The following is a 22,184-nucleotide window of genomic DNA, read 5'->3' as shown; positions in this document are numbered from 1 at the left end:
GATCCATCACCTGGGGAAATAACCACCGGTGCTTACATCTTCAGCAGCTCCTTGATCTAGCGATAAACCCGTTAGGGGAAATAAATGGGTTTCTTTTGCCTGGACTGTCCACATCGTGGATGCAATTTGCCATTTTACCCGGCTGCTGATAAGCAGGGCATCAGGAGGGAAAAGCCGCTTAACGATTTCCTAATAAAGCCCCAGATAAGAGCGGAGCAGCCCTATTACCTCCCTCCAGCTGTGATTTACAGCCCAGATTGCTGCTCCGGGAGCCAACGGCGGCTCAGCCTCTGCCGGGGAAGATGCTGGTGCAGGGAGAGGGCCCAGCCGGCAGCGGGATGCTGCGAGGGGATGCGGGTGCAGGGACCATCCGCCCTCTCGCCAGACCCCCCCCACTGCCCCAGTTCTACTGGCAAGGGAAAGTTTTGATGCCATCAACATTAAAAACAGGGGGGGGGGAACAACCAAAAAACAAACTTCCAGAAAGTTCTGAGTGGAATTACTAAGAAGAGTGAGGCTCAGAAACAAAAATCGCCCCCAGCTCCATTTCTAGGTACGGAAAATGGATTTCCAGAACAGTATCATTCTTTCGACACGCCTGTCCTGGTTTCACAGCTGCCAGAAAACAGGTTAAAAAAAACCCCCAAACCATCCAGGAGGCTCTGCTAGCTGCAATGCCACCAGAGATGCCATTAGGAGGTCCGTGTCCCCCTGAGCAGACCCCAGGGGCTCCCCATGGACGTGCTCTGGTTGTTCAATACACTGTCCCATCCACCGGCAGCCGGAGGGTGTAGCTGACAGCTCCTCGTTTGATTTTTAATCGTTTGATTTTATTCGCAGTTTTGACACTGTTTCCTCCTCTCTCCCCCTCCCAACTGGGGATTTATTCTTGGTAATTAGCTGCAGTAATTAGAATCTCTTTCATATGGCAGCACTTCGGCCTCCCTTTAAATCTCTTCCATGCTCCATACTTAAAAATATGTGAACTTAATGTCTGTATCATCCTCAGATCTCCTTTCCAGATGGAAATGTGTCCTGGCCAGGGAGACTGGGGCAAGTGCTTGGAAAAGGGCTCAGGAAGGCAGCGGGATGCTCCAGCGATCGCTCGGACACAGCCAGGGCCAGAGACAGGCAGAGAAAAAGCATCTCCAGGTAACGATGTCCCTTCTCATTTAAGCCAGCTCCTCTGGGAGCTGCTGCCAGCCCAGCAGCCCCGTCCCTCGCTGCCACCTCCGTGTCGGGGTGCCCAGGACCAGCCACGCTGCAGGAGCCGATACTCCCTGAGCCACGCACAGCCCTGGCACACGCACCCCCGCATAACAAACAATTCGGTGCCAATTCTGCACCCAAAGCCGCCGTTAATACCCAGCATCGGTGTTACCCCCCCCAGCCAAGACACCACCTTGCCCCTCCGTGGGATTTTTTACAGACCAAGACATCCCCCTGCTCCCAGCAGCTGGGGTTCCACGCAGGACGAGGCAGGAGGGGCTGCCCCAAGCACCCACACTCCGGTCCCCGTTACATCCAGCACCCACGAGCGATGTGCAGTCACCAACGCCCAACAAGAGAGGCTTTTCCCCAGGCAGCACCCACCCTTTGGGTCGCAGTGAGAGCGGGACTCGGTGCCGGCTGATGGGGCAGAGACACGACAGGTAATACCAGAGCATTACTCAGCCCCATCACCCAAATTTACAGGCTGGCGCGAGATCCAACAAGGTTCCAGACAGATCGTTATTTCCCATGACAGTGGCGAAGGTGAGCCAGCCGCCTTATATTTCAGCTTGGGAAAAAACGCTCCTGCCAGGGGATAATTGGGAGTCTCTGCGGCAGAAGGCAGGCGCTGAGCTGCTGAGAGGTGAAGGCTATTTTAAAAGCAGCTGAGCAGAACTGGTGGAGAAAGCTGCCCGGGGAGCTGATGTGCAACGAGCGCTGCCTCACAAGGCATCCCGAGCCTCTTGGTCTTTAAAGCTCGCTTAGATCCCCTATAAAAACAGGTTTTATTTGGTCCTTACAGCCCTGGGAAGTGAATCACTGGTGGTTTGTGCTTGCAAATCCCCGGTGCCTCTCCTGGGCCAGCTCCTGCACATCCAGTGCTCCCAGCAGCCGGGGCGAGCAGCGCGGGAGCCTTTGCCAGGCGATGCTTTGAGACCAAGCTGAAAGGTGCCACAGAAAGGCACAAGGTATTGCTGTTCAGCTCTGCCAAGAGAGGGTTGCGCTGCTTTTATTTATATACACATGCTGGCTGCAAGACACAAAAATTACTTAATCAATCCTTCCCCTTGCCTGGCGTCGCAGGCACGATGGAGGCTGCCTGCGCAATTTTGCACTGAAGATGACAGATTGCTCCAGGATAACGGCAGCCTCATCCAGCACAGGGCGCGACCGGTCTCACCGCCGTGGGCTCAGGGGCTCGGCCGAAGGGATGCCCGGAGGACATGAGCACCGTGCGGTGTCCCCTTTCCCGGGGCCAGAGTGGGGAGACGGCAAGGGGAGCTGGGGGGGGCTGGGGTCTGCCTCATGCTGTTGCGCAGCTGAAGGAACGGGATTTTCTCCCAAAACCCAGCTGCAAGCCACCAAGCTGCGGGTAGGATGGCCGGAGGTGCCTGGGCCGTAGGGCACAGCTCCGGCGAGCCCCTGGGTCACGGAGGAGACCTCGCACGCTCATCCTGCCACACCACTGCTCTCCATCAATCGCCTCGAGCCAGGGAGGGACAAGCCTGCCAGGGCCCGGGACCCCGCGGTGACACCTCCAGGCCAGGCTGCCACCCCACCAGCCTCCCTCGCCGGCCGGACCAGGAGCTCTCCCGTGCCGGGAAGGGCTGGCAGGGAGCTTCCAGCCCATAACTTTCTAGCCAGGTGTTTTACAGGATGCAGGAGTCTCACCGTCGAATGCTTCCAAGCAACAGGAGGGCCGAGCACCAACCTCACAGCAACACACTCACAGCCTTGCTCGAGTGAGCAACCCTACAAAAACAAATCGGTTCACCCCAGGCAGCACTACCCCAGCCAGGGGACGTGCCAGGAGGGGAAGCAGCAGCAGCAGCAGCGAAAGCTACCCTGAGGAAAGATGAACAGCATGAAGAAAAGTTGAAGAAGTGAAGACGGGGCATGGAAGATGGTTGCTTGGAGCTCACCACCAACCACAGCTGCAACATCTGGAGCACGCAGAGACACGACGCTGCTTTCGCAGCTGCCGAGTTGCCCCCTCCTCCGCCTCCTCCCCAGCAGCCCCCGTGCCCCCGCCACCGATGTGCCAGGCCCTGGAGGGACATACAGCTCCATGCACGGCCCAGCGTGGGGGGGAACTCGCTTCGGGCATCTCCACCCTGCCAACAGCGCCGCCCCGGGGACCAGCACCCTTCCCGGGAGCCCTTCCCAGCCCCATCCTGCTCCTCGCTGCCTGGGCACAGCATGGGGCCATCCAGCCCCCGCCGGCTGTTCCCGGGGGGCACCGTGGGTGCAGACCCCGCTGCATCCATCCACCTCAGCCGCTCTCCTCGGGCTTTGTTCTCCCCAGCTCTGCAGCCAAGGTGGGCACCGGCAGCCCCCCCGCACCCCCCAACACAGCTCTGCCCAATAACTCCCACAGAAGGGCTGGGTGTCGCTTCCCCTTTAATTTACCACTTGTCAGGGGGAAGGGTTAAAAAAAAACCATCAATAAATAAAACAAGCTAGGATGCTTGAAGAGGATGAAAACCCTGAAACTGCAGTCTGCTGGTGGCTTGTCCCATTGCCAGAGGAGGGGAAGGATGTTCCCGGCCCCCCTCTCCCCACCGCCCTGTCCCAGTGCCACCAGGTCCAGGTGGGTTCGGATGCGGTTGGATGATGCTCCTCGAGAAGAAAATGAAACCAAAGGTCAGGACATGGTCATTCACAGTTGACTGGTGGACAAAACAACCCCCAGAGTCTGACAGCCCCGGCTCACCCACCAGGAGGGACCTGTCCCACCTCCCTTGACTATTGCAGAAGCTTTGAGAAAAAGCCACTCGTTGCACGTTGCGTGTCGGAAACACGACGGGGACGCACACCAAGTCACAAGCAGTCTCTGCACAGAGCCACTTGTCCTTTGCGGTAGTCGCGGCAGGGGCAGAGGCGCCGGTACTTGGTGTTGTAGCCCGCGCAGCTGAAGAGCAGCGGCTCCTTCTGGAGGTAGCACTCGTGGACGTTCTCGGCCACCGCTGGGTAGAGATGGTTCATCTCGTACTCGGTGCTGTCGCAGGTGATGCTGAGCCTGGGAATAAGACAGAGGTGGGTTGGTTCAGGTGGGGAGGCTGCCTGGGGTTTCACTGAAGGGTTTTTAGTGCTCTTCTGTCCTTCTTGGGGACGTTCCTTCGCTAAGCGCTGGGCAGATCTTTGCTGGTTGCACCAGGAACCGTGAGCGCTACGTTTGGCACCCCATGCTGAAAGCTTGTCACCAGCCCAACACACCACGCAGGAAGGGGTGACCCTTGCAACTCAACACTGCAGCCTAGAGACCACCTCAACCCTTGCGTGGGCTCAGGAAATCACATGCAAAAATCTTTTATATGCCCCCGCTGACCAACAGGTCTGTCCACACCTCCCACAGCAGCTAAAGTCCCCTGGAAGGGCACACGAGGTCAGTGGATGCCCACACGTCCCCTGCTAACTGGGATTAGCCAGCAAAACAGCAACAGGCATCAGCAAACGCCCCGAGGAGACGCAGACATGCCCGGGGTGGATCTCAGCATCCCTCACCTCCCACCCGTGCTCACATCTGCGGACGGAGCGGCAGCACCAGCATCGCCCTCCTGCCAACCCCTCGCAAACAATGAGTCCCTGATCCAGCTCGTTTTAAGGTCTGGAGGGGGGCGTGGAGGGGAGAGAGTGAATTCCAAGCCCCAGCTTTAATTTATCATATAAAAATGTCAGTGGGACTCACAGCGCCTGCCTGACCAGCGTGACAGCAATGGTAATGCTCGCATTTTAATTGCCCACAGAGCAGCACGGAGCCCGATGACAGATTTATACTCTATTAAAACTTCACCGCTGTGTGTTCAAAATGCAGTTTTATAGAGAAAGACATTAGGAACGAGAGAAAGGGAGAGAGCGTGGAGGAGGTGGAGAGGAACGGGGTGGGAGAGAGGTGGAAACGTGCCTGGAAAGGCTATAGTTGCCTTCTGAAGCATGAAGCTGGTCAAGCCCAACACGTGCAAGCAACGGGCTGCTTTGCAGACAGAGCCCTGCCTGCATTGCCTTGGGCGTGAAGGCACCTCGATGGGATTTTGGGAGGGAGGACATAAGGAAAATGGGTCCTTGGGATAAGTGGAGCAGGAGGACCATCATCTGGCTGATGGCCTCCACCACCACCTCGCTGAGATCACAACTCACTGGAGAAACACCTCCTTCTTGTTGAGGAACCTGAAGAAGGTGGGCTCGCAGACCAGCCCATGTTGCCGGCACGTCTCGGTGCAGGCATGATGGGTCTCCGACACCCACACCTGCAGAGAATCCACTGGGGGCCAGGCGTGGGGGTCCCGGCTGGCGCTGGGGGACCACACCAGGTGAGTGGCGTTGGGGGACAGGGCCAGCGGGCTTGGAGGGCTTTGCATAGCTGGACTCTTGGCCTTGGGAGGCAGAGGAGGAGACGAGGTGGTGCAGAAATCCTAGTGGGAGAGAAGACAACGGGTCAGTGCCCAGAGAGACAGGGCAAGGTGTTGGAGATGGGGAAGAGAGGCTGCTGGTGGGACAGGAGGACACTTGGGCTGCTGAGTTTGCTCCTCAGGTCAAGGTCACCTGTATGCACGGATGGCATCTCCTGCTGTGGGAAACGAAGGCACCAGCCACCTCTTTTTCCAGTGCTGCCTTATTCTCTGCAGCAGAAATGCCTTTATCCAGCCCCAGCCCCCCTCTGCCAACCCCCCAGCATCCTTCATTCACAACAAACCTCCCCAAGCTCCCATCTCCTGGTGCTCTCTGCGATTCAGCCACTGGCTGCACAGGGCTGGGACTTGGGGTCCCTCGCTGGGCACCTGCATCGGGGCAGCAGTATCTTTTGCCCAGGGGAACAGGGATGGACCCACAGGAGAACAGGGATGGTTCCCCAGGGAGGACAGGAATGCTCCCCCAGGGGAACAGGGATGGACCCACAGGAGACCAGGGATGGTTCCCCAGGGAGGACGGTGATGCTCCCCCAGGGGAACAGGGATGGACCCGCAGGAGAACAGGGATGGTTCCCCAGGGAGGACGGTGATGCTCCCCCAGGAGAACAGGGATGCTCCCCAACCTGGTGCTGAATGTAGGCGTGGATCCGCTCCAGCATCCCCTCGCAGGTGTACTCGTAAGGCAGGTAAGGGTCCACCTGTGAAGGGGGAAGAGCAGAGTGCAGGCAGCAAGCAGGGACCGCCTTGTCCTCCCACCCTGGGGCCGCTGGCCCGGGCCAGCAGCACCCTGGGCAATGGCTCTCCCCACCCACTGACGCCCACCTTTGTCCACCAAAGCAAGCAGGGCAGAAAACTAAGACTTCACAAGCCACAAAGCGCTTGAGAGAAAGAGGATGAAGGACTAATTTGGGTTCAATCCATGTCTTGGTAAAAGCAAAGTCACCCTGTTCCGTTTTAGCCTCACTTCATTTTTGGCAAGTTATAAAATAAAATCAGTTTTCATGTAACAGGTCACCTCCAATTAAAGCTGGAACTGTTTCAGCCCAAGAAACACTCCACAGCTGCAGGCAAGGGGGTTAATTTTAAAAGACAGGGGAGGAGTTAGGACTGGTAAAGATGCCAAGCTAATCCAGAGCAAGAGCACGCCGGTGGTGCCCTGGGTCTGGTCTGGCATCCCCTGTTCCTCTGCTCCTGCCTGCTCCAGAGAGGAAGAGCACGCTCCGGGCTTCATTACCCCGGTGCTACGACCCACCAAACCCCCCCAGCCTGTGAAAAGCCCAGGGCTGAGACTGGCTGTGCACAATACAGGGACAAAAATTTCTCTTTTCCCACTGCCACGTCTCTGAGGGTTTGCTGCCCAGTGCGGATGGCTGGGCCGGGGTGGAAGCCGGTGTTTCTCCCAGGCTCCGGGGCTTGGTGCCCCCCGCTGCCGCCGGCGCAGGCTGGGACAAGGCAGGGAGGCAGCAGCCGGCTGCACACCGGGATGGAGTGAATGTTGATGCCGGCGCTGGCGCTGCACCCCCACGTTGATACCTGCTATTTATACAGCACCAGTAGTACTTAAACCACGGGTGTATTTTTAGAACGGGTTACGAAACGCTGCCGGTCTTCGGGAGACTTCTGCCTGCGCTCGCTTCCCAACATCGCATCTCCCTGTCCCGAGAGTCACCCCCTCCTCTGCACAGCGGCTCAGCAGCATCCCCCAAACGAGCACGTCGCCGGCACGGCAGCACTGCAGGTTCCAGGGCGAGCAGGCAGCCGCAGGCAGCCGCAGGCAGCCGCAGGCAGAAGCAGGCAGCAGCAGGCAGCCGGGCTTGCTGCCCTCCAGCAGGGCTGGTGCGTGGCCATTGCCCTGGGGTCAGCGGTGATTTTTCCCCGCAGTAAGAGCATTGTCGTGAGGGCAGCGTCACTGATGTACCCCTTCCCTCTGGAGTAAGTGGGGTTTTTAAGGAACTTTCTGCCCTGGGAAGACAGATTTTTCCACACTCCCTTATTTTTCCAGAGAGATGTTACATGAGCCACAGGACATCGGGGTATGAAAGGGGCTGGTTCTGGGAACCCCTTTTCTCCCGCCGTGCATCTCTGCAGAGCTTCATGCAAAAGAAGGATTATTAGCAAAAACATCCCAAAGATAATTCATCTGGAAAACACAGATTTCTTCTGTTTTCTGAGCTCTGCACCTCCAAAATAGCTATCTCCTTTTGAAGTACCTGTCAAACCCAAGCTCAAAGGCTCAGTCTGCTGAGAAGATCCCTCTAAGCATCTCCCTGCCATAAATATCCCACCTGAGATCTCAGCAGGGCTGGAAATCACAGCTGCTCCGTCTAATTGCAGATGTGCACACTAATCAGGGCTGACACGATGACAGGCACCGATCCTGCCTCCGAATTGCTGATGGGCGCTCAGTTAACCAGGGCAGAGTCCTCCGCAAAGCTGAACTGCCCATCTCAGTCGCGGGAAGCCTGAGCAGGGCTGGGTGCTGCCTGGCAGCGATTCAAGGGAGACAAACCACCCCTTGCTCAGCATCACCAACGCTCAGTCTCATCTTACCGCTGCCTTCACAGCCGCAATGCTGGGGAGGCTTTTCCCAGGACCCCATTACCCCAGGCACCACGCATTTGTCATTCTCTAAAACAGCTTTTTTTCCCCCCCAAAACCCGCCGTTGCACCCAGTGGGATGCAGCACGTCCGTAGCAGGGCGGAGGCAGAAAACCTCCCTGTGTCTGCACGCGTACCCAGAGGTGATGCTGCGGGTGAAATCCCACCTGCCCACAGGCTCCCGGCTTGGGTCCGAGGGCACCAGGAGGCTGCGGCCAGAGCCTGCTGCAGCCCCCGAACCCCAAGTCCCCCTCTACCCCTCGGGGGCTCCCCCAAAGGCTCTCGCTATTCCCCTGCTCCTCCCTCCTGGTATCGTTAGGATTCAGCTCGTGCACCCAGGACTGATAGAAAATGCCAATTTCAGGAAGATAATTGTTTAATTAAAATCTGACAGGCTTGGCCTCCTCTTGACAGCCACATCATTAATGCTGCTCCCTGCACCGGGAGCTCGGGATCTCCCTGGAGACCTGGGAGGGAGGATGGGGGGGCTCCAAGGTGGGGACCACTGCATCCCGCTGCCCGGCGGAGCCATACACGGGATGCCACGGGAGGGAGCGGGGGTCAGTGACGATGGTCTTTGCCATTCTTTTCCCCAGGCATCGGGGGGGAAGAGCCATTCTTTCCCCCGAGCACAAGACCAGAGCTTCCCATCAGCCAAATGGGGAGTTACTGGTGCCCCACGGGGATACTGCCGTGAGAGCCCTGGTTTTATAGTCTTCAGCAGGAATCCCAGAGCTGAAGAGAGAAATAAGTCTCCCTTGTTCAAAAGGAGTAGAGAGAAAAAAATTATCCAAACTTCATCATACAAATAAGTAAAAAAATAATGCAATTCTCTGCCGGCACGTAACAGCAGGCTGGGAACACTTTAACCAGCTATTTTCGCTGTGATGTTTAATACACCACTCTTTCAAGCATAGTCTGAAATGTATAATTTTCCATTATATTCCTGTATGTTTGACTTTAATATAATGAAGCCTTCTCCCTTCACTACACCAGAATATTGGGTCTATTAAATTGCTTGTGCGAGGACTATTTTTGACACTGGAAAAAGCTGAAATGAAAAGTCCAAGAAAATGGTGGTGTCTGCAAACCTCTCTCCTTCTCCAGCCTCTAACCTCTGGCTAACGGCCGTAATCCATCACCAGGACAATCCTCCCGGCATTGCCTTTCCCAGGAGGACACAATTTGTCTCTTGGCCCCGTGCAACTATGCTGGGATTTGATCTCCGGGGTTAGGGGTGGGGTTGGTGCTTCCGTGATTTCAAATTTCCTTTTAAATAGGCCAGGGGTGCGAACCATCAGGGAAAGCCAAAAGTGCTCCAAGGGGGGATGAAAGGCAGAGGCACGGCTTGCCAAAAACCTTCCCCAGGAAGCTGCAGGGTGACCTGGAGCAGGTGCCACCTCCGAAAGGACAAGAGAGGGGAGCACGGGGCATTTTCTTGGGAAGAACCCCCATATTGCAAACCCAAGCCACGATTCAGATCTCTTTCCAGAAGGAAGAAGTTTCTTTCAAGCAAATCTAGGTTGGCGAAGGATGCCGGCTGCATCTCAGCTCCTTTATTTGCACAATACCTGGCCAGCTCCAAACACACCAAAGGAAGCTCCGCCAGCCCGGCCGATCCGGGGCAGGGCTGTAGCTCCGAGGGGTCCCCAGCACCCCGGTTGCCGGTCCCCAGCACCTGCACGGCACGGCTGCCGCCAGGAAGAGCTGATGGCAGAGGCAAAGCATCTCACAGCTCCCCACAACATCCCATATCCCAAAAATGTTTTACTGAGTTTTGCCCGAAAGATGCAAAACTAAAGCTGTGGGATAAGTGATTTTTTTCAGTCATGCAACACAGGAAAAGGGAAAAAAAGGGAAAAGGAAGAAAAGGAAAAAAGGAAAAAGAAAAGGAAAAAAAGGAAAAAAGGAAACAGAAAAGGAAAAAAAAAAAGGAACCAGAAAATCTGTTTCAGGTCAGTTTTCAATTTCCAATGTTTCCACCCATCAAGGAGGGGCAAATGCTGCGTTTGAGGTTCAGCAATCTGTTTAGGTTGGTGAAGCAAAGGGAAATGCATCATTTTGGATACAAGCCTTCCTTTCAATAAACTGGCAAGGTATCTTCAAACAAAGGCAGGCAAATGGGAAACTAAACCGTATCATTTTATTCCAGTAATGCTGAAATAAAATGTTGTGAGTGAAAAAAATAAATTGATGGTAGTTATTCTGAAACACAGACAAATTTGTTAAATATTCTGATAACAAAACACCCCATTTTGCCTTCAGAGGAAAAAAGAGGAGGAGTCAGAAAAATAGTTTCTCTGAGCTCCAGTACCTGGCTGGGAACAGCAACACCAAACTGCCCGACCACGGGCTTTCTGCCGCTCCTCCTGCTAATGCCCTTGTTTTCAGTTCCTGCTGTGACAAACAGTATTTTAAAGACAAGATATCAAGGGATTCCTGAAGCCAAAGCCCATAATAAGGCTTTTAAACCCATAAGGTGGGTCAGTTTTTAGGCTTAATTGCTTTGACAGCACTTCTAATAAAGCAGACCTTTCTATTTAAAAGAAAAAAGGGGGGGGAGGGGGGAAGGGAAAAAAAGAAAAAAAAGAAGTTGCTGTAAGTTATTCACACTCACTCCTCGCTCTGCTTCAGGAGGATTTATACAGTATCTTTAAAAAACCCCAGAGAGGTGAGTTGTGGGATTAACCCAGCGCACTTCTTGGTGGGAAGGAGTAACTTCTCTCGAGAGTGACCGCGCATTTTCAATGCTCGCAGGACGTCAGCGCCTGGTTTTCTTCATTTGAGGCAAATTTAGGACTTCAACCTCCCAGCAGTCGAGGGCCATTCCAGCGGCTGGGCTGTTTCACGGGAGGGTGACCTCAGGGTGGGGGTCCCTGGCCCCGCAGAGATGGGTGGCAGCTTTAGCTGCCCCGTGGTCCCACAGGAGACCGAGTTTATCGTATATCCCGCTATACGTGGTGTCACGCCGGGATGCCTGGCCGCGGCTGCCTGCCCGCCCTGGCAGCTGCCCGCGCTGCCCGCACACGGACACGCTGGTAGCTCTGCTCCCCCTGCCCTCCATCAGCTGGTTAGCAACTGAAGAAATGTTAATTAAGGGAGGGAGGCAGGACGTGTTGTGACTGCACCGCAGCTGCATTTACATGAAGAGTGGGAGCGGGGAGAAGAGCAGAGACGGGAGCTCGTCTTTGGGCAAAGCAGGGATCGACACGGCAGCAGCACGCTCCGGGTGAGCGGGACCCCACGCCGGCTCCGGCTCCTCCTGCCCATCACACCGCCAAGTCCTTCCCTAAAATCCTTTTTTTCTTCTTTTATTTTTAACCAGAGAATATCATTAAGCATCTAAATGACCTGGTGCACATCCAGTCGACATCGCAGCCCAACGCGGCTGCTCAGGAGCCAGCAGAACCCTTTCCCTCCGCTTAATTCCCCCATCATTTTTTAATTCTTTTAATAGCACGGCACCACCAGGCTTCACAATTTTCTTTATCCTTTCTGGAAAAGCGGAAAATTTCCTTCACTCTCCTGAAACAGAGACCTGCAGCTCCCCACCACCCACCCGGGGCATTGCCTGTGCTTCGGGGCCGGCTCTCCAGCCCAGATGGTGGAGGGTCAAGCGCTGACAGCTGGCCCGGCAGCACAGCAGCAGGGATGTAATTACTTTTAATTTAATTTTAATCAAGATACCGGAATGAATGTGCAAAACAACAACTGTTTTCCGAAGTCAGGTTTGTTCGGTCTTTGCAAACCGGTAGAGAAAATCAGCCCGAGGTGAAAAGCTGCGGCAATCACCCACGGTACGGTGCGAGACCCGGGCAGACGGCTCCATCAGCTGAATAAAGTCCCCAGACTGCCACAGACACCCACCTCTGCAGCCTCTACCGTGGGGAAAAACAAAGATGACACCTCTCCAGCCAGCATCACCCCTGTCCCCCCGCAAAATCGCACCGCAAACCCCGGACCCCCGCAGCCCGACGCAGAGCCCCGGTTTCACCGTGCATCGCCGTCCTCACAAGGGGACGGCTCATCCCAAGCGAAGCAAATTGCAAGCAAAATGGAGATCAGCACTTTTCTCCCCTCCAGGAAAATTGACTTTAATAATTTGGACAACTTGAAAGGCTCCTGCTACAGGGCAGGAGGTAAATATTCATGAGTGCATTTCCAGGGCGGGCACAGCGGGAGCGCTGCCTTCCCGGGGGGGTCCCCGCATCCCCACCCCCTTTCCTTACATCCCTTCATCCTTCATAGAGGCAGCTCCTGGAGCTATTCCTATTGATTTGCTTGATCCGAATGATAACGATCAACAGTGAAAGGGGGGAACGGCAGGCGCAGAGGTCTGTAGCTCTCAGGGTACTTGCAGGCAGACGCTCTCTGGGTTTATCTTTGCTTCACGCCAGGTCCCAGCACTGCCGTGAATCTCCAGCGACTTCAAACTCCTGCTCCCAAACCTCATCTCCCTTATCTCAGCTTCCCCTTGCTCCGGCTCTGCCCGGAGGATTCCCAGGGCATCCCTCAAAGGCACGGCTCTGCCCTGGGGAAACACCTACGATGCTCGGTACCAAAGCAAGGTGGGAGCACGTGTCCCCCTGAAGCTGCAGGAGAGGAGGAGTCCTGCCTTGCACGTGCAAATAATTTCAAAGGGGAAGCAAGGGAAGAAAAGCAATTAATGGTCAGAAGGGAGAGCCAAGCACCAGCAACCACAGCCGATATCAGTCCCTGCAAACCCAGCAGTGGGGCCATCGCCCCGCCACCTCCTCCGAGCCGTACCTGGGTCCTCATGATGGTTTTGATAGCAGCTTCAAACTCTTCAGAGTTATTGTAGTCGACAGTCCACACATGCGGCTTCCCGATGAAGTCTTCAGCATACGGGTGTTGGGAGGACACCTAAAGCACACAGCAGGGTGAGCTGGTTTTTGCAGTCCCTGCCAGAACGGCTGCTGTCTATCGCTCACAGCCGCGACGGCAGAGAGGAGCAGCAGGCTCAGGCACAGACACGTTGGAGTTTAATCCGTTGCACGTAGACATGTGCTGGAAAAACGTTTCCTCTGAACTGAGCTGCCTCCCGACATCAGGCTGAGTCGGAGGTTGGGATGTCCCATTCCCATCAACACTGAAATCGCCTCCGCAGCCCTGGATATCTCCCTCTCCACAATACGGGTACAATTTAACCTTGACCTGAGCCATTTGTGGGTCTGGAGTGGCAAAAATAGACCAAAACAGCAAAGGTCTGTGAAGGAACACCATCTCCCAGGTTTGCCAGCTCCAGAAACAAGGCAGAGAGAAAATCCCTCACCACCGAAGGCCAGGGAAGTCTGGCACCAGGAGAAAGCGGTGCATGGCTCCGATGCCAAAAGCAGCCCCTCCCACAGGTATCCCACAGCCACCCGCCTCTCACCAGGCAATTTTTGGGGATCTACCTCCTGGGGATATACCTCCGGCACATAAACACCCTGGGGCATTTCACAGCCCTCGTCCCCAGCTGCCCTCCCGGCTTGGGGCTGAAGCACAACCACAGCACCCGCCCAGGATGGGTGCTAACACCAGCAGCTAATTAGGGGGGTGCATGGGATAGATACGGGGGTCCCGGACAGCACAGTGCCCCCCACCCCATGAGGGCTGCCGCCGAGCCGGGCTGGGGCAGGGCTGAGCCGCATGGGCCCCCAACAAAGCCCTTCTTGGCGGGAGCGAGCACTGCACTGCATTATCCACTTTATTAATAATAAAAGAGACAATTTTCTCAGCCCTTTAACTTTTAAAGAGTTCCTGCTTCACTTAGATTGAATTCCCAGTGATAGGCAAGCCTGGGAGGGGTCTTGTACCCCCGCAACGTCGCGGAGGTCCCGGCGTCCCTCTGGTCGTACAAAAGGATGAACGGGGAAGCATCAGCCCCAGTTTGGAGCCGGGCACGGGGTAGGCAGGGACCTGGGCTGATGGGGAAGGAGTTGGGGCTGGGTTTTGTGGTCTGCAGAAGTCTCCTGCACCACCTTCTCCTTTGCAACCCCAAACCCACGGCAGGGCCATGTGCATCCAAGCGCTCCAGATGGAGACGATATGAGGATGAGAGAGGGGACCCCATCTGCAGGTATCTGCACTTTTGCATTTGGAGGAAATCTCACAAAAAAAAAAAAATCAATATCAGTTTAGCAACTGCTTTCCCCGTGCTGGCCAGAACCCCAGTATAAAGGGGATGGCTCCATCCAGCCCACCCGCTTGCCTCCCGCCAGACTCACCTCCCTCGACGTCGGCTTCCCGCGGAAGAACTCGTGGTTGAGGGAGCTGTGCGGGGGGTTGAAACGCGCCTGCAGGAAAACGCAGCCGTTGGCGATCGCCTCCAGCGGGGCAGGACCCTCGTAGGGGAACCCAAAGCCAATGAAGAGCTGCAAGGGAGAAACCCACGTGCTGGTGAGCGAACACGCCAACCGCATAGGCAAGTCTCCCAAATATCCCGCCAGCGGCCCTCTCTGCTGCTCTGCTCCTGCACACCAAGCCTCTAAGGCAGCTCCACGCAAGTTCAACACCCCAGAGCTTAAACGTGCTAAAAACTCCCCCTGCTCCACAGCCCATAGCCCTCTCGTGCAAAGCAACGGGCATTTCAGGAGCTGCAACTGGCCTCACGGTGGCTACGACCATTGTGTTGGTCCTGTATGGAGAACCACTGGTTTGCTAAACCCGTTTGGGCTGGGGAACCAACAGCGTTTCCCCCAAACACCAGCTGAAGACAACCGGGATGTGCCCGCACCCCACGCACTGGCTCCGAAAATCCCATTTATTTTTATCACAGCCGTGGGGAGAAAAAAAACCAAACCAAAACTACTCCACTTAGCAACAAATGAATTAATCAGGAAACTTTGTGCTCTGTCTGCAGACAGTCTGCAAAGAAAAACTCATCAGACACATCTTGATTTGAAATGATGCGCTCTGCTCGGCTCCTGGCTAATTAGCCCTGCTGATAGCGCCTGCAAGCCTGGGAGGAGCACAGATAACACATCTTCTCCCCCCCCCCCCCGACTTAATTAGATTTTCTTTCTCAAGGCAACTGAGTCCTCACTGCTGGCTGGTTAACGGGGGACGCGGTCCCGCAGACGTCCCAGCTGGCTCTCGCCCACCTTCGCCTTCCTCAGCAGCTGCTGAAACTCGTGCTGCGGCAGCAGCCCGTGGTTCTTCACGAACGCCGGGACCTCGGGCGGCCGCTGCGTCTCGTAATAAACTGTGCCGTGGATCTCCATGTACTTGTTGAGGATGGCCAGGAACTTTTCCTTGCCCTGGGGAGGAAGGCGGAGGCGTGAACCGCACCAGAAAATGGGGCAGACAGACACCCCTCCCCACCCTGGGTTAGGGGGGCAGATTTAACTCTCAAAGTGCTGTCCCGGAGCACCCGCGATGCGAAATGCCCTCCCTCCCCTCCGCATCCCTTGGACGCACGTCCTGGACCACCCTGGGCTCCCAGTGAGCCTGGGCGGCTGCAGGATCCGGCACCTCGTACCCCTGCCTGCCCTGTCACTCCCACTCTGCAGCTGCTGAATTAAAGGTTCCAGGGGATTCAGAGGGAAGTTTGCAAAGACCAGAGCTTGCTAATGGCCTCTAATTCCAACTAACAAGTCCCCAGGATTTTGTTACTCAGGTTTAATCCTGTTTTACTACCTGGAAAAATCAAGGGCATCATCAGTTTTCTTCTTTTGGAGGCTCTCCTCCTTTTACTCTGTAAAGCAGCCTTCCATTTTAACAATTTCTCTGTTGCATAGGGGTTTTTTGCTAGGAAAACCCACCAAGGGACCATCCTTTGGATGCTGCATTTTGTGCTTGTTCCAGTGCTGCAACAGGCCCCGAAAGAGCAGAGACTGGGAGGGAATCAGGAGGTATAAATGGGGAATTTGAGAAAACTGTGTCTTTGCTTAAAGCCTCTATTTCTGTCCTCAGCCACCTCTCCCTGGCCACCTCTAAGGCTAAAACCAAATGCTTTTGGTGGGATGAGGCTGCAGGGCGCAATCCCGGCCGTGGTGCCGCTCGCACACAGTCAGCACCGTGTCGATAGCAATTCCCTAATGCAAAGGGCCTGGGGAGACGGCAGCGACCCACAGCTTATAGCCCATCGGCATCACCGAGCACCATCGGGGGCAGACCGATCCCCCCCAAAGCCCCCTGCACGGTGAGGGGGGGGGCTGGCACGGGACACCCCCTCCACCGCTCCATCCGAGTGCCGTGAGCTGCTTCGACCCCTGGAATTTGGGCAGCAGCCCGATGAAAACGGCCCTTCCCAGCTTATTAAAACTTCGGCTCCTGTTGCGAGCCGGAGGCAAGAAGTTCAGAGGGGTAGGAAATGAGAAATAACGGGAAGGCAGGTTTAATCAAATGTTTCTAAATGTCAAAAAGATTCTGTTCTGGAGAGGGCGCTTGGTCCAAGGCTTGTAAATAAGCACCCGGCTCCAGAAAATGGAAGTAGTCTTTTCCTCCCTAGACCTCAAAGTCACCCAAAGTAAGGAAAATGTCCTCTTTCCCCTTATTTTATTACAGGGGACGTGGGGACGTGAAGCAACGCCTGGCCAGCCTGGCCTGGAGGAGCAGCCGCCGGCAAGAACCAGCCCCAGCCCCTTCACCCAATAATAAATTACCCCAAAGGGGCAGTTTTGGGGAAAGCGATGTTGTCTGTGAATTCTGGCTAAAAGGAGCAAACGTTTGTAGCACGAAGGGTGGAGGAAAAAGTCTGTTCTGAGGTTTTAACTCTCTTTAGTGCCTTCCCAAATTAACCTAACTAAGCTCAAATGAAACGTCTGGATAAGAAAGGAAGGGGAAATGGTAGAAAAAGACAACAAAATGTTACAGTTCCCCTAAAATGAGATTTAGTGGGTTTCAGTAGGTTTTTTAGGGAGCCCTCGAGCTATGCAGATGCCATGGGGTTTGCTCTCAGACATGGGAGGCGATGGAAAAGCCACAAACGCCCGTGAACATGAGATGGCGTGGCCAGATCCTGACCCACCGCAGGCATCCCTGCCAGGGCAGAGCCGCTAAATCAGGAAAAGTGAGGATGAGGAGGGGATACATCCTGCGTGAACCCCGCATCGATCCCGGCAGCTCGGGAGGACCGAGCCTACGACGAGGCAAAGTCGACTGCAGCAAAATCTTTTCTCTCGCAAGACGACACGCAGAGGTAAAGCCCAGCGGCAGCTGGTGCGGTACAGTACCTGCAACTGGAACAGCCCCAGGTAGTGCACAAAGGGGAAAAAAAAAAGAAATAAATCGAGAGACAGTGAGAATTAGCTCCTTTTTCTAAGCCCTGGAAGGAAAAGCAGCTGGCTAGCTCTGGATAGGAGAGGGGGGAGTACACGCATCCCCTGGCCGCTGTAGGAGATGCAGGGGGGATGTTCCGGGGGGCTGGGGGTAGGGTTGGTCTTTCTGCTCACTGGAGGAGCAGTTTGGGGCTGGGGGAAGAGAATGAAGGGGTTTACCCCACGTCTGCTGGCCCAGAGGTGGGCTCAGCCAGGATGCACCAAACATGGCCAAGTGTGGGGTCCCAGCAAGGACCAGCACCGGCCACCACCGAGGGTGCAGCAAGAGCCCCCGCACCACTGCCCGCCCCTCTCCCCCGGGCATTACGGGTGTGGGAGGGCAGGAGGGCAGCACAACCCCTTTTTTTGAAAAGCAGAGACAAACCATCCCGATGACAACACAGGAAATCACCTAACGGCAGTCATCATAATTAATGCATAAACCTGTAATTAATACATAAACCTTTCAGATTAATGAAATCCTTAGCCTAACCAGCCAGTGGGAAGGAAGCATCACCTAAACAAAAGAGCAGAGGACAGCGTCTCACCAGCCTCTGCCCCGTTTGCTCGGAGGCACCGGCCACCTCACATCGCTGCAGCAGCCTCAGCTTCCCCTCTACGAACACGACAAGGATGTTTCTCTACAAACACACCGAGAGCTGTGCCTCGAAAGCTCGGCGTAAGAGCCAAAGGCTGCTGCTACCTCGCAGCTCTGCCCGCGGCGCCCAGGACACCCACCTTCCAGATGCTGGCTTCCTTCCCGTACACCACCGCCATGCTGCTCACTTTGCCGGCCTTGATTAATTGCCTCTCTGTCTTGTTGAGCTCCTCCGACACGAAGCCCATGAAGGAGTTGTCGGGGGTGTGAGCTGTGGACACCAAGGGGAGAAGACACACGGCTGGACATGTGTCCGTGTCCCAGATGTTTTCGGGGACCTCGGCAGGGTGGAGGACGCAGCACCGTCGCAGCGCGGCTCCAGAGCCTTGCTGGAGCTTGGAGGAAAAATGGCATGAATCCCCATCCAAGCAGCTCAGAAAACACAGGCTTTGCAACCTGCTCAACCAGCTTTTTAAATGTTAAGGCATTTTTAAGGCTGCCAAATGGGCTCTATCCACCCAGGAAAAAGCAACGGTTGAGTTACCCGGCCCCCAACGGGTCACCAGGCTCCTTCCAGACAAGCACGTCTCCCCTCCATGCCACAGGCAAATCCAAATCACTGAGCTGCCTCTCATCTCCAGAACTCCAGCTGGAACAAACCCAGGCTTTGCAACCAAAACCGCCCCGTGTTTCCCGTCCCGGGAGCTGGAAGCTCCTGGCCGTGCTGGAGCCAGCAACCCATCACGGAAGAAGGAGCCAGGTCCCTCTCCCCAGAACATTTCTATAGCCCAAGAGACGGCCAAGCAGATTCGGGAGCTCCGGGCAGGCAGGGGGAAGCAGGAGCAGAGCCGGGGAGGACGGCACTGCCCGTGCATCACCTCCTAAAGCAGGCGAGACCCGCTTCTGTGGGGTCTGCAAGCCCCAAAAGCTCCCCACCGTGCCCCTGTCCCCCACTTACGGAACATGGTCATGAACTGGGTGGGCTGTAGGTTCCAGTAGCCCCAGTTGGTGCGGTAGCCGCGCAGCGTGGCGTACTCCTCGTGGTTGTAAGCCGGCTCCGTCCCAAAGGTATCGATGACCCGGACGCGGCACCTGGGAGAGGAGACAGGTCACACCTCGAAGAGCTCGGTTGGAGAAAGTCCCACTGCCAGGACCGTCCGGAGTCCCGGGGCACTTCATCCCTTGTCTGCTCCTCGAGCAGAGGGTGCAGGAACATCCCAAACAGCCCTTCCCGACCCACTGCTCCCTCCTGTAACAAGCAATTTCCCTTGCAGGGTTTTCATCTCCCTGATGGCTGCAGGAATGATGTATCTCCTGAAGATTTGTTAATGCTTTTCCCAATATCCCAGGAATGCTGAGACAGGCATTACCAGCACAAGACGGAGGAGAGAAGGGGAGCATCAGGCAAGGGAAGAGCAAAACAAGCTGAATGCAAGAGCAAATGCATTTATAATAAAAGCAATAACACCGCTTGTCATTTTTCTCTCTAATAAAATTGTGTAGGATAGTGGAAGAGATGGGAGAAAACATAATAAATAGCAGGACTATCAGCACTAAATTAAATCACATATTTTCCTGGCTGGTGGTGTACCAGGGGATGATGACATTTGTCTTGATGCTGAAGGAGCCAGGGACGGGGCTCTGCTTCTTGCAAATCGAAAAGGCTCGTGCTTCCCTCTGTGGCATGGCCACCCCCGTCTGCAGGCACCAGGCACGGTACTGGGAAGCACACACCCACCGCAGGCACGCACGGGTGGGGTTTTCTTCCAATTCAGTCTCTTCTAATGAGGTTTTATCTGAAACACGTGAAGCTCCGTAGCGAGCAGACCGCCTCGTGCCGTGGCAGCGAGGGACACAGCAAGGCACCAGCTGCCAGAGCCAGGCAAAAATCAACGGAGCAATCGAAGGGTGCGACTCCTCGGATGTGGGGGCCATCCTTCAAGGTCATTAGCATTAGTCTTTGCTTGCTAATTAATGAAATGGAGAGTAAGAGAAGGGAGTGGCTTTGCTTACCTGTATTTTTTAAAGGAGAGCCCCATGTGCTGCTTCATCTGTTGGAGACCGTGGTAGTCGGTGTAAATCAGGTCGAAAGGCAAAGGACTGGTCAAGGGGCAGTTTCCCCGTCCTGGAGGCACCCCTAAATGACTGGGGAGAAGCAGGAGGGACTGATCAGCCCCCCCAGCACCACAAAAGCCCTGCAACACAAACACTCATTTCCCGGCGGGGTGTTTAACAGGGGCCATCCACCAGCTCCCCAGCTGATGGAGGGGGAGGCAGATGGTGCTCCTCTCCCCAGCCTTTATTTCCTAGGGGCGGGGGGGAAAGATGTTCTGGGGACTCCTGGTCCCTCCCCATCTTTGCACCTGCTCCAGCTGAGTTCCTGCTCCTCACACGTGGATGATGAACCTTTTGCACAGCATTCCCAGCCAGGGCTCACCAGCATCTCATTCGATGCACACCCTTCCCCCTCAACCTCTCGTTGAAGACATCCGATTTCCTTTGCTTCCATTGCAATCACATCAGCAACAAACTTGCAGAGCCACAGCTTTCCCCTGCTCCCTGCCCACAAAGCCTAAATCTCCCTGTTCCCAGTCCCATATCCCTCCCAGTGCAAACACCACGTGTCCTTTCTCTTACCCCAGTCCTTATAGGTACCCACCACAGCCCTGAGCACCCCAGATTCTCCTCAATACTGGTGGCACTGCCCATCCGTGGGTGTTGTGTACATTTCATTAATGTTTCTGATTTTTTTTTTTTCCCCCCATTTATAAAATAATTCAATAAGCTGGGGCAGCCGGACCCTGGGGTTTTGAGCCAGTCCCTTATAACAGCCGTACCCAGCCCCTCTTCCATCCTCCAGCGGATAAAACGCATTATGAAAATCCAGATAAACTAGATCGACTGCAATCTCTTTATCAAGATCATCAGTTACCTTGCTGCCAAGGTGATATGTGATTAATCTGGCATGATACAAGGCTGGTAAACCTGCAGCATGTCTCCTTCCTTTTTCAATTACCTCTGTGAACTGATGAATTCCTCTCTCCAAAGCTGTTCCACTAAGTGTACCACTGATGTCAGCCTGACAGCCCATCTGCTCATCTGGACCACATTTCCTCCTTCTCAGGAAAAAAAAAAAACCTGTGACACCTTCCAGCTTCAGCAGGTTTCTCAAAAATACTTGTTCCATGTACTTGTGATTTCTGAGTGCCAGTTTGCTCAGAAATACAAATGATCCACCCCTCAGTTTCAATGTTCTTGGGTTTTTTTTTCCTCCTAAAGACAGTAATTCCTCATCCTCGCCCCCACAACCCCACTCACCCCCAAAGAGCAACAGCAGCAGCCTCATGGAAAACCAAAACGCTGAGCTCGTTTGGTCCACCCGGGCTCTGCCCCACTCCCACCATGCAGTCACCCCGTTTCTTTCTCAGTCCTCCTAACAGGGCTGAGGAATTTCTGTTTTATTTTGCAAGTCTGAGCTCAGACAGTGTGAAATCTCACCCTTAGCTCCTGCCTGCCAAGATGTCTGTCTTTGTTTTCTTCTGGGCTCTTCACTTACTCCTAGCACCTATTTGGAGATGGGAATTTATCCCAGCCATCCCCTGTAAGTATTTTCCCTTCTCTTGGGAATAAAAAGTCCAGTCAGGTTTTAAATTCCCAGGCTTTGAAGCCTTCACTCTGTGACCTCTCCTACTGGTTCTCCTAATTTCTCTGCATTTCCCCTTCTGAACCTGAAAACCCTCTTTCCATCCCTACCCAGGTTTCTCTGTTACTCAGCTGAAGCTCAAATGGACCCAGAGTCCAACGGTCCATCCTCCGAGGAGCACCTCCAGAAGGTCCTCATCCCTTGCCTAGACCTACGACTACACGCAGCATTTCATCTCTCCATCCCATGGCTGCTTGCAGAAGAAATCGATGGCTCTCCCACCCGGGGAACAGCCGATGCAGGTATCACAAGTGTTTGCTCTCCGATCTTTCACAAGTCTTCACCAACGTCATCAGAAAGGATCATATGTGGCCAGTGAAATTGGTTGGCCATTGTAACTACGTTAAAGGGCTCTTGGTCTGCTCCTGGCCGTATCTCCCTCCTCTTCTGATACGGCTTGC

The 22,184-nt window shown here is 54.9% G+C and overlaps 2 protein-coding genes across 4 annotated transcripts in view; one reads left to right on the top strand and one right to left on the bottom strand.

The window, feature by feature from the left end:
- ST6GALNAC1 (ST6 N-acetylgalactosaminide alpha-2,6-sialyltransferase 1) overlaps positions 1-22,184 on the top strand; it is a 282,118-nt gene that overhangs the window by 76,824 nt on the left and 183,110 nt on the right. The window lies entirely within an intron of this gene.
- MGAT5B (alpha-1,6-mannosylglycoprotein 6-beta-N-acetylglucosaminyltransferase B) overlaps positions 3,596-22,184 on the bottom strand; it is a 68,682-nt gene continuing 50,093 nt past the window's right edge. The window contains exons 9-17 of one of the 3 annotated variants that reach the window (XM_075770934.1): positions 20,094-20,225; positions 19,039-19,172; positions 18,215-18,351; positions 15,326-15,481; positions 14,450-14,596; positions 12,987-13,103; positions 6,245-6,319; positions 5,350-5,624; positions 3,596-4,231 (exon numbers count right to left, since the gene is read on the bottom strand). In XM_075770934.1, the coding sequence (XP_075627049.1) occupies positions 4,033-4,231; positions 5,350-5,624; positions 6,245-6,319; positions 12,987-13,103; positions 14,450-14,596; positions 15,326-15,481; positions 18,215-18,351; positions 19,039-19,172; positions 20,094-20,225 (1,372 nt within the window). In that variant the 3' untranslated portion in view covers positions 3,596-4,032. Of the gene's footprint in view, positions 4,232-5,349; positions 5,625-6,244; positions 6,320-11,251; positions 12,098-12,986; positions 13,104-14,449; positions 14,597-15,325; positions 15,482-18,214; positions 18,352-19,038; positions 19,173-20,093; positions 20,226-22,184 lie in introns of those variants that run through there. The other 2 variants (XM_075770935.1, XM_075770937.1) reach the window with 2 other exon arrangements.

This window comes from Balearica regulorum, chromosome 18, assembly GCF_011004875.1.
Source record: "Balearica regulorum gibbericeps isolate bBalReg1 chromosome 18, bBalReg1.pri, whole genome shotgun sequence".
In the NCBI taxonomy this organism is placed as follows: domain Eukaryota; kingdom Metazoa; phylum Chordata; class Aves; order Gruiformes; family Gruidae; genus Balearica; species Balearica regulorum.
Note: the sequence above shows the minus strand (reverse complement) of the source record. Positions and strands in the feature narration are given on the sequence as shown.